The sequence below is a fragment of the Lissotriton helveticus genome, chromosome 7 (assembly GCF_964261635.1).
Source record: "Lissotriton helveticus chromosome 7, aLisHel1.1, whole genome shotgun sequence".
Lineage (NCBI taxonomy): Eukaryota > Metazoa > Chordata > Amphibia > Caudata > Salamandridae > Lissotriton > Lissotriton helveticus.
The window spans coordinates 914,152,361-914,164,003 of record NC_136068.1 but is presented as its reverse complement, the minus strand read 5'-3'; the positions used below and the strand labels follow the sequence as shown (position 1 = coordinate 914,164,003).

Here is an 11,643-nt window from a genome sequence, read left to right as displayed (position 1 = left end):
GCCTCCAAGACTGACTTTCTGCTCTACAGGTCATGGCTGACCCCGCTGAGTGCTGCCAACAAAAGCAAAGATATGTGGAGCAAGTATGTTGCATATTGATCTGTGTTTCTGTGCATGTGACGCTCCCACCCATAGAGTGAGCCCCAGAACACCTCCATAAAGGTGTCTGTAATCAGACATTGCACCCGTCCTACCAGGGTCCTTTGGGGGTATAAATCAAAGAACAAGTACTGAGTACAGCTACATAGGCACTCACATCTTGCTGAACTTTTAGTGTCTCTGCAGAAGCACCCCTGGACTACCCTTGGAGGGAGTCAAGGAACCCCACACCTGGGCAGCCTGGACTGGCACACCTTCATTCATGTGTTTCTACTGTGGACAATAAAAAGCATAAAAGTACTTCTTCACTTACAAGCGCCATGTCCACATGTGATTTGGGGAATGCTCAATTATAACCGCAAAGAGATCAGGCAATGTGTGTTACAGAAGGAGTTGCACAAAGGTATGTGAACAATCCAGTATTGACAAAGGTACACAACAAACACTAAAATGGGTGCAAATGGCCCTTTGAACCTTGGACACATTATTGCTGATATGGCCCCTCATTGACATTATTAAAAACATAGCAAAATGGCAAAACATTGCTTTGTCTACAACCGATAAAATGCTTGCACCAATCCTGACTGCTGTATCTGAGTGGACTATATATCACATTCCATTCCAAAGTCTAGGAGGATCAGCAGAATACAGTCTTGCTCTCTGGGATATAAGAACATCCCAGAGACTACTCAAATGACATCTACACCCAACAACAGGGACAATCACTGGACGTGTCGCAAAAATGAACTCTGTGTTTGGATATGTAACACCAATTTAGTTACAACCTTAAATTCAATCGCCATTTACCCTTGATGGGAGACTGATGTGCCGTACGGGTATGCAAAGGAGGGCTCAAAAAAGTTAGTAACAGTTCTCTGGAGTTACAATCACAATTAAAGTGCAATGTTTAGTCCTTCTTCACATCTTCTTTAGAAACACATTTCTAACTACAACAAAGCAAGTAAGCCATATTATTGGATGGCATTGAATAATTTCTTTCATCGTAAGACTCTGAATTAGATCAAATATAAATAGCCCTGGCTGCGACACATTGCAAAACTAGTCTAGTCCATGATATACATGCTCCGATTGGCTATGTAGTCTCCTTGAATGGGCTCAATCTGATAAAAAGAGAAGCAGTTGTTCTCATTTTCTGGGTCTGAGAAGAAAGGAGTAAAGGAACTGCGGCCTGATTCTCTATGGTGACCTTTCTGTCTGAGGGCAGTTTCAGCTCATTAAGCTCGAAACTTCAAGGCAGCTATCTGATTGCTGTTGTCGCATTGAGCGGTGCATTACCTTCAAGCAGACGTTCTAAAGCACCAGCGTGTTAGCGCCCATTCCTAGTCCGCCATCTGCAGAGAACATGCCCAATTTGTTCATTCTGCTGTCTTTGATGCTGTTTCCTAGCTACATTTTCTTGAGTCTGAGATTTGATAGCCTGGAGTATGTATCCCAAACTCTGCAGCATATTAGTAGGCATGAAAGTTAAACCTTTATCATGCAAAGAAGAACGTGTGGACTAAGAGAAGGTCCTTGTGAGTTATTCCAGATCCATCTTAAACCCAATGTACAGCATGTGGTGTGTTTGGTAAATGTTTATACTAAATCCAACTTCAATTCCTTTTTTGTTAGAGCAGCTGTAGAGAAGCATGTGATGTGAATTCTTCATATGTCTGCCATGATGGCAAACAATATGGCCAACATTTACACCAAAAAGCCTTGCAGATGGAAACCATGTTTCTATTCTCATCTCAGTCCTGGTACCATTATATTGTGACCATAACTGTGTGTAAGCATGTTTTTTTTATATAGCTGTATCTAACTCATAATCCATTGGTATTGACTTACATGCATCCATCACACTATTTATCCTTCATGTGCCTTCTTATTGGCTTGGACATTGTATACTTTAACCATCGATGTCATGGTAGTCTCCAAGTTCACAGGTCGAACATTTTTAATATGCAACTTAGCTACTTTCCATGAGCAATTTTTGAGGCCCCTTTCTCAGTTTGCTAGCCTGGATGTGGAAGTGTTCAAAAGAAGTATGGAGGCTAAAGTGTGGTTGCAACCCAAAATAGATATAACGTATTTTAACTAATTCTCCTTTTTTTGAAAAAATGACTTTTTAAAAAGTAAAAATATGAGTAGATGTATCATAGTCACATCATCAACAATCACCGTCGAGGTTATGCAAATGCCTACTACCCCATATTTGCACACTGAATTTTTTCAGTATGCAGCTAAATAAATTAAGATACCTGTGGGAGCAAAGAAATCCAATCCTAGTGAGAGTGGGAAAAAGTAGGCCAGCAACTAAGGTGTTTTCAAAAAATCAGTGTCCTGAATAGAATGTTTGTTCAGAGTCCCACATTGAGCTGCACCTGCTCTGAAAAGAGATCCAGTCCTTGCCGCGTGCTCACCCCCCTGGGCTAGTTCACATAATAAAGCCAGTAGACGATGTTGAAGAAGGAAAAAACTGTGGGGAAGATCATGCGTGACCATCGGTCTATGGCATTAACATCAGTCAAGTCAGGAATGTTGATTTTCAGCTGTGAGGCGCGCCTCCGTAGCCGGCTTTTCTTTTGAGCCATGTGTCGCTCCAGTGCATTGCGGCCAAAGCTGTGCCGTGGCAAGCCGGCCTTCCTGTACTGAATGCTCGAGGTGTCGTATGCCAGCATAGTGCTTCTGGGGTCCCCCAGGCCCATGACGGACTCCGAAGCAGCCATTTCATTCTTTATCTCCAAAGTGCTCAGCAGGATGTTTTCATGTGGATCCATCTGTAGAATGATGAACAGTGGAGAAGACTTAGTATGACATACATGTATGCAAAATTGGGAATTACAGCACTCGCTGTTGGTATTTACTTAGTAGTATAGTAGTAAGAATACGTTTATTGGAACACATGCCCATACAACAGCAAGAATCACAAACCATCATAAAACCACTAATACGTACACTAAAATAAATTACCTCAATCCAAACTTAACCCTGCTTGATAGACAGTATAAAAGGTGCAGTTCCCACTGTAACATCTTAACACCGGTTTATAGATTGTAGAGCCACCTCATCTCGCCTGGGGAACATCTGATACTTTTAACATTTAGGGCTTAAAAACTTAATATGAACAGCCTTACAAAAGCCACAGTCCATCAAGATATGGCATGTGGAGTGTTTCGCGTGAAGAGAATACCCACACACATAATATTTTCAATAAGCACTGCTTTACACGAGGCAGAACTAGAAAACATGGGGTTACACTCCACTCTTATTTTTAAAATGTCATTACTGTCCTTAGGGTCTTGCAACTGCGACAAATAAGGAAAAACATAATCCCAGTGTAGTGTTTGCAATGTAAATTTGATTGAGAGTTTCCCTAGTTGGCAGGTCATATCCCACATATAACCCACTTTCTGGGATAATTCCCTCATTTACTGTTTACTGGGGAAAGGAGGCCATCTTTTATATACTGTTCTCTTTGTATGTTCTAGAAGTTAAGTGATGACTGTTCAAAATAATATTTATATCTCCATTGGTACTGGAACACATTTCAGAGTGGGGTGTTGCTATTAATGTTGCAATACTTCAGTCAAAGGGATTGTGGAAACTCCAAGCGTCACACAAAGAGCAGTGTGGCAAATGAGGCACACCCATTCATCAGGCGAGTGGTAATGGAGTAATATTTAGCTGGTGGTGCACTTTGGAACACCCTGTCTCACGTATATTGCTAAAACAAAGTGTGGTAGTACACTGTTTTTTACTGACAACACATTTGCCATTGAAATGGCTACGAAATTTGCAGACATGCAGTTGTACATCTTAAACTATATTGCGCACAAAAGATGATATCAGGAAATGGGCTTTCAGCTAATATATATAATTTGCACATCAACAAGTAAAGTGTCTTGATATGTTTTGACCATATTCAAATCTTTGTTCCCATAACATTTCAAACTTAAATAACTGCTATTTTTTTAAATATTGGTTCAGTTCATTTATAGATATTTACATGTTTGTTGTGTGTTACAGTTTTTTATCCTATAGCCTATAAAGTTGCCCTCCCTGTGCCCTAACAAGATTGCCACATAAGTCAGATTGAAAAAATCTCTCAATTTGCAGTCAGAGGAAGGAAAGTAAATGCAATTTCCATGTTAAAAGACTAAGAAGCAGCGTGTCAGAAGACATAGCCTGACATTTGACCTCTTCCTTTGAATGCAGAAGAAATGAGGCAAGGTAAAAGCACATCTTTATTCCTCATTCCACTTCTATATCTCAGAATAACCTACTCCCAGCGCCTATGAATATCTCATGATGTAACCTATGAATCCAGTCCAGAAAGTTTTGCAGGTTACTTAGTAGCATTGTATTTTGGTTAGCGTGCATTAAAAGTATATCCGTAAAATACTAGTACTGTCTATTTCCAAATGGTATGCAAACCTGTAATGGTTACACACAATTACCTGCAGCTACTATGTGCCATGGGTTTAAAATTCCCCCTTAAATACTTTTCTTTAAATGTGTATCAATTAAACGTCCTTTCATTGAATAGTTAAATGTTCATTATATGTATAAAGAGGGCTTTTTTGGTGTGTAGAATTTGTTGAAATGCTACTCACAACGATTTCTAATGGGTTAGACGATTAGCAAGCACTCCTTCCTTTACATTTTGTGTGTTAAATGGCCAATGGTAATGCCAATATATGGGTTCCTTGCTTACTGTGCCACATGATCTAAGCTATACCTCGCTGATGAGGCATAACAAAGCTGCCTCTGGAGGAGGACACACTTGCAAGTTCCAGGTGGAATAGTCCCATGAGGGGCAGGGTCAGTACTGATGTGCATAAAGTGGGCATCTGTCTAGAGTGGCGTAGTTGATGAAAGACGGTTTGCTAGCTGCAGACATAACTCCCATCATCTTTTGCTGTGTGGTTTCGGTGCTAGCATTAGACATCAGAAAAGTATGAACAATGCTCCATGTGTGAGAAGGCCTATTTCATTCCTGTAGTCCTGATGCAGTATATTCATCCTAACAATTTTACTTGAAAGTTATAGCATATCCAATAGCTTCCTTCTACCTTCGCCTCCTAACACTGGGATGGCCGATCAAACCTATAATTTTCAGCAACACGGTGCTAGCATATTTCTGCACTTTCAGTAATGCACAGCCAGAGTTCCTGTCACAAATGTTTATTACCTGCCATGCTTATATTCAAAGTCTCTACCCAGAGTCCTGGAAAACCCCTACAATGCTTTCAATTTGTAGATCTGGAATCCTGTCACATTTAATCCTATCCACATTTAACACTGAATTCAGGAATACTCCTTTGCATATTTCCTGCCTTAACCTAATCAACCTGGAATAGTTGTAAACTTCCTACCATTCCCAGCCCCAGATTCTTTCACGCCCCATAATTTCATACTGTGTGCATCTGACATTCCTTGGCTACTCCTACAATACTTTCAATGCTTAACCATAAGTTCTGCACAACCAATTACATCTTGACGAATTACGCTTGATGTTCTGTTGTACTCCCTCACTTTAAACAGCTCTCATTAGTGCTCACTGACACATCAATTATCAGACACATAGTCATCTGGGCAGGCCTACTTACTATTAATTTCTTGTAAAGTATTGTTTCAAAATACTTCACTTGATACCACTGTATCCTGCACATAATTAACAACACACAGTTCACATTGGGATAAGAGTCACTACAAACTGTCTTCCTCTATGTATTCCTGTGGCATGGGTGTCATAGAGAACACCTTGTTTTCTTCCCACGTTCGGCCCAAGCCCTGAAAAAAACACCACCACTTCCTACTACTCCCACCTTTGACACATGACTTGTTCTATTACTTCTAACTTTGTATTCCTTAAAACTAAGACACAGTACTTTCCTTACTACCAATCTCAGAATCTGACCACACCACCTCACATTGTACTATTGAATCCCTACTGTTTCTACAACCTCCTTCTATTGTCACCACTCTAAATCATGGAGTCTCCAGTGACATCAAGGTTGCCTACCATTCTCTCACAAAGGAGCATTTTAGCAATAATTCACGCTACACTACTCTTTTGCCAAAGGTTGTAGTAGTTTCCAAGTCTTCTACCAGTCTACCCTGTGTGACTGGAGCCTATAAAGCAATTCTGATATGATTTTTCAGTTTATCTATTCAGTTTTAATTTTCCAGAGATTTTCAGGCTTAATCTGACAGATATATTAATTTAAGAGCATGCATGGCCCACCGTTTGACATTGTTTCCCCATGTATATTTCAGTACAAGCATACTCAATACCCAATCAAGGATGAACACAACATTTCCTGAAACCATTGGCATAATAAGGTAGTTTCACAGTTTTCTGCTTGGAAAGGTGTGTAAAGTAGAAAAATATGTGTATTCCTTTATGACCTTTTCTTCAGAGAAATGCTTCAGGGCATAATTTTATGCTGGTCTAATCCACCCCGACAGAAAATAGTCATTGTTATTTTGATTATTTGACTTGTGTCTGTCAATTGAGGTTAACAGGTATGCTGTACCTTTCTGATTTGATATATTTAACTTTGGTGGTAAATGAATATAACTACTTTGCAAAAACTAAAGATTTTCCAGCATAAGGTAGAACTGGGGGATATAGAGTGTAAAAATCTGGAATGGTATGAGAGGAAGATAGACCAAGTAGTACAATTCCTCAGAATAGAATTAAAAAAGACAAAAGAAAAGAGGGAATAATAGTCGACCTACATGGTTCTCGGTCGACTGCCAAAATAAAAAAAGGGAGATAGGGTCGGTAACAAGAAGCCAAAGGAAAATGTTTAACCGAGAGAGACAAAGCTATCTTAATAAATTGAAAAATGAGTATAAAAAGATGGTTATCAACGCAAAAAGGTTGTATAAAGAAAAATGTTGGGTGAACCTACTAGAAGCGCCCGTTCCCACTTCAGGAGCCCTGAATTGTGTAGTTAGCGAGGCAGCCTGTGTAAAGTATCTGAAGGAACTGTATGGAATTCGAGGTGACCCTGTAGCTGAAGAACCCCAGACCTGGCAAACGCCAACGGAAGAATTTAGATCAGATTTCACTGAACAGAATGTAGAAAATATAATACTGAAACTGAATCCAACACATGCAGCAGGGCCAGACAATCTCCCGGCAATAATTCTGAAGTCAGAAATAAAGTGGTGGGCGAAATTATTTTCGCATTTGTTCAAAATATTATTAGCAAAGGGGAGAATGCCAATGAACTGGAAGGGGTCTGTAATCAGGCCGATCTATAAAAAGGGTAGCATGGAGGCACCACAAAATTATAGGCTGATCAATCATCTAGATATAGGGGGAAAAGTGTTTTCAAAGATAGTCCTGAATAGGTTAAATGATCGGGTAGAGGAGTTCTCAATAGTTCCCACTGAACAGGGGTGCTTTAGAGAAGGGCACTTTACGATCGATCACTGTTTTGCCCTATGGGCAATAGCAAGAAAGTCTACAGAACAAAATGGTAAGCTTTGCTGATGCTTCGTAGACTTTCATGCAGCATTTGACTCAGTAGACCGGAATTGCCTTTGGGAAACTCTTAAATAATATTATACCTATAGATCTGCTAGCCATAATAAAAGAACTGCATTGAGACAATTGGGCACAGGTAATTAAGGATACTGAGGGGTCATTGATGCCAAAAATACCCATTGAAAACTGCCTGAGACAGGGCTGTGTCTTGGCCCCCCAGTTATTCTCTATATTTTTAGCTGATTTACGGGCCTGCTTAGAAGTTGAAAGAAGCGCAAGCCCAAGAATGGATAGTAAAAAAGTGCCCTGCCTATTGTATGCTGATGATTTGGTGATATTAGACCAGACTGAATTGTGCCTCCAAAGAAAGTTGAATTCTTTTAGACAATACTGTGTAAGGAAATTTTTAACAGTAAACCTGAAAAAGATGAAAATTCTATGTTTTGGAAAAAAAGACTTTAAGTTTAATTGTTTTTTAGGTGACCTGAAATTGGAATCTGTCAATGAATATTGCTACCTAGGGATGTGGTTTGATAAATCCCTAAAGTGGAATACGCATCTTGAGGCCCAGAAAGTGAATGCCCTTACATCAATCACTGGACTGAAGATCTTTAACCGCGACTACGGTGACATGTCTCACCGACTGCTATTAAAGGCATTCAGCGCAATGTTACCCCCACAGGTACTCTATAGTACAGAAGTCCTTTATTTGAGCGGTAAAGGTGTCTGGGACCTGGAGGAAGGAAAGTGTCTGAAAACTCTGTTGTCCCTGCCATGATCATCAATGATCCAAGCAATAAGATCTGAGCTAAGAATAACAGCCTGGAGGGTTCAATCCCAAATAGCTTTGCTTAGATTTTGGAAACGGCTGGACAAAGAGAAAGGCCAGAAAGTATCTCAATGGTGCAGAAGTGAGATCCAATTCAGTAATCTAAGCTGGGCAAAAGCGAATAGGAAGAAAATTGTGCAGGCATGTGAATGTATAAAGGTTGAGATCTGCCAAGAATCCCTACGAGTAGAATGCACTAACAGTGACTTGAAGTATTATGGGCAAGAAGTGTTAAGAAGTACAGATGTGGAATACTTGGCCAAGAAAAAATCTGTACAGTTCATGATGTAATCCTGGTCTAATGAAAATTGGTTCCCCTACCTGGATATTCTACCAAACCATTGGTATAGGCAGGAGATTCTAAGATTGCGAATTGGTATAAACCCGTGGTTGGTAAACGAAGAATTAAAAACAAAAATGTTGGACCACAAAGGGTGTTGTAAGTGCAGGCTGGGTACAAAAGGTGATATGATGCACATCCTGTTAGACTGCACATTAATTCTAGAGCAGCACAAACTATGTCTTCACCCAATATTTGTAAAATATGATACAAGGATGCGAACTCAGACGATCAACTTACTTACAGAAATGCCCACTGTGGAAGTTGTAATCGCACCAGGGAACTATATAAAGGTAATACAAATATTTTTTTAAACATTTGTGCGATAGTTTTTAGACATTTTTGATAAATAGATGAATTATAGAGTTTTTTATGAGAGATAACGTTTGTTTTAAGTGTATATAATCTTTTAAAAGACTGATCCGCCCAAAGAAACTCTGCTGCTATTGTTACCCATTTGAAGCAATGTTTTAACCTGTGAATTTTATATAAATGGCTTTGTAAAATGTTTTTAATTGCAAATATTTTTAGCACTGTTTAAAGACTATGGTCTAAATAAACATAATCCTGGCTGATTGACTGACTACTTAAGAAGCATAGTTTGTCTGGTCAGCAATACTAATGTTCATTCAATCTGTGTATGAAGACTCAATGAGATGAATTCGACAATGGAATGTATGCTACCAGCGCAGTGTTTAAACTTTATTTTTGATTTATTTAGTAAGTTATAACATTTCACAATTTAAATGGTATAATCTCATATTTCAGGTGTTAGATAATACAGTTTCATCTGGATCACGCAGAGCACCTGTAGCACAAAAGCCCATCCTGCTCTGTTGTTCTACCAAAGCCCCCCTCCAACATTCCCAGTAATCCACTTCATGACTCTGTCAATCCACTCAGTGCTCTGCTTTTTCCTTATGCTGTCACCCTTCTCCAGGGTCAACCATCAATTGAGACGGATTTCCCACTCTAATATGATGTCCAGCCCCACCAGATCTACTCAAATTTCCCCAGGCAGGCCCTTCACTCACATACTATTCTTCCGGCGTCCATATTTGTGTACATATCTCTCAGCCATGGTTGCTTTGTCTAACTCTTTCCCTGACCCTGAGCAATGCCCCTATTTTGCTGCCATCAGACCAAGCGTGGCAGAAAGCAGCTTAACCTGTGAAAATCTGCCTCACATGGAATCCCCAGTTTAACAAATTGAGGGGCATGTGATATATCCTTCTCCATAAACAATTCTAGCTCTCTTATACCGGCCTTCCAGGAGTTCCTTATGATGGGAAAATCCCATACCGTGTCCAGGAACGTGCCTTCAGCAATGTGGCATGTATTACAATTGGAGTTTTGTGCTGCCCCCATTTTGAACAGTCCACTCTTATTGTAATAGGCTCTTTGAAGAATCTCTAACTTGATAAGCTGCAGCCTGGTTTTGATTGCACACTACCGCACGTGCATCACGGATGCCTCCCAGTCCAGTTCCTCCAGGGGGGATATATCTGATTCCCATGATTGTCAGAGTTTCTTTAGGGTATCTGTTTTTTTGCTTATTATGGTGCGGTGTATGTGTGGTATCACCTACCTACCTAAATTCCCCCCCAATTAGTCTGCCTTCAAGTGGGCTGGATTCCAGGATCACATCTCAGTCAATCCCTTCTACCCTTAAAGTGTGCTTGGATTGTAGATATTTGCAAGGCAATTTGGGGTTTAGTTTGAATTCTACCTGTTTATTTTCAAAAGGTTTTATTCTCTCTGCATCTCTAATGTCCCCTATTGTGAATATTCCTGTCAATTCCCACTGCTTGAGCCCATCAACTTCCCCACTTCGTTCAGCATGTTGCCCAGCAAAAGTGGGATTTGTTTGGTTATTCTCCCTTTACACTTTAAGATCCACATGGAGGTGTCCCAGGCATCTAGCACTATCGCCGTGGGCTCCAGGAGTTGTCTTCTAATGGACCCTCTGTATATTGAGTGTATGTATGTGGGATTTTTAATTTTTATTTTTTCCAGCCTTGTAGCCGGGTCGGCACTGGATGCAACACCTAAGCTATTAATTAAATGTAGCTGAGTGGCCAATCACTACTCCCAAACATCTGGCAGGGCGAGTCCCCTGTTATTGACCATTATTTGTGGGCCACTAGTGCTGCCCTAAGTGCCCCCCCATCCCATAGAAGCACCGTAAAGACCTAGCAATCATCTTGAGGAAGGTGTTGGAAATGAATTGTAGGGTGTTTTACAAGATATCTGGCAGTTTCAGCAGTATCATCATTTTCAATATTGCTACACTCCCTGCCAGGGACAGCAAGAGTTTTCTCCATCTTTACAAATCTAGCAGAATCTCTTGAAGGACTTTTCCAGGTTCTTGTCTAAGAACAGGACCTTGTCACCTTTCACCTCAATCTCAAACTAGTTAAAGCTGTCTTTTGACACTCACACTTTGGGGTACACATATTCACTTTGAGACCCGTTGACCAGTGCCCAAGGCACCCATTTACTTCAATTTATTCTGTATGTGGAGTACTTTCAAATGAGCCAAACACAGGCAGGCTGTCAGAATAGAGAACTCGGTGTTTGTAAGTTAGAGGGGGCCATTTTCCGTGTAGAGCAATACTTTTCCTCCGGTTCCATGTAACTGCCATAAATCCCTCTATAGCTACAAGGAACCTGACCCATTTTGCCAGTGCAAAGAGGAGTACGGAGAGTGGCAGCCCTGCTTAGTATCCCAACCCAGTAGGAATAAGTCCAATATTACTCTATTTACATTCACTGCAGCTGTCGAGTAGTGAGCTGTGAGAGTAGTGCCATCCATCTGGTTAACTTGGGGCCAAAGTAAAATGTTTTTAAATCTGACAAAAATACAGCCAA

The 11,643-nt window shown here is 40.4% G+C and overlaps 1 protein-coding gene across 2 annotated transcripts in view; it reads right to left on the bottom strand.

Moving 5' to 3' along the window:
• Positions 1-2,531: 2,531 nt before the first annotated feature.
• Positions 2,532-11,643, bottom strand: part of GABRB2 (gamma-aminobutyric acid type A receptor subunit beta2) — a 933,998-nt gene continuing 924,886 nt past the window's right edge. The window contains exon 9 of one of the 2 annotated variants that reach the window (XM_078653411.1): positions 2,532-2,881. In XM_078653411.1, coding sequence (XP_078509537.1) covers positions 2,532-2,881 — 350 coding nt within the window. The remainder of the gene's footprint in view (positions 2,882-11,643) is intronic. The other variant, XM_078653410.1, reaches the window with a different exon arrangement.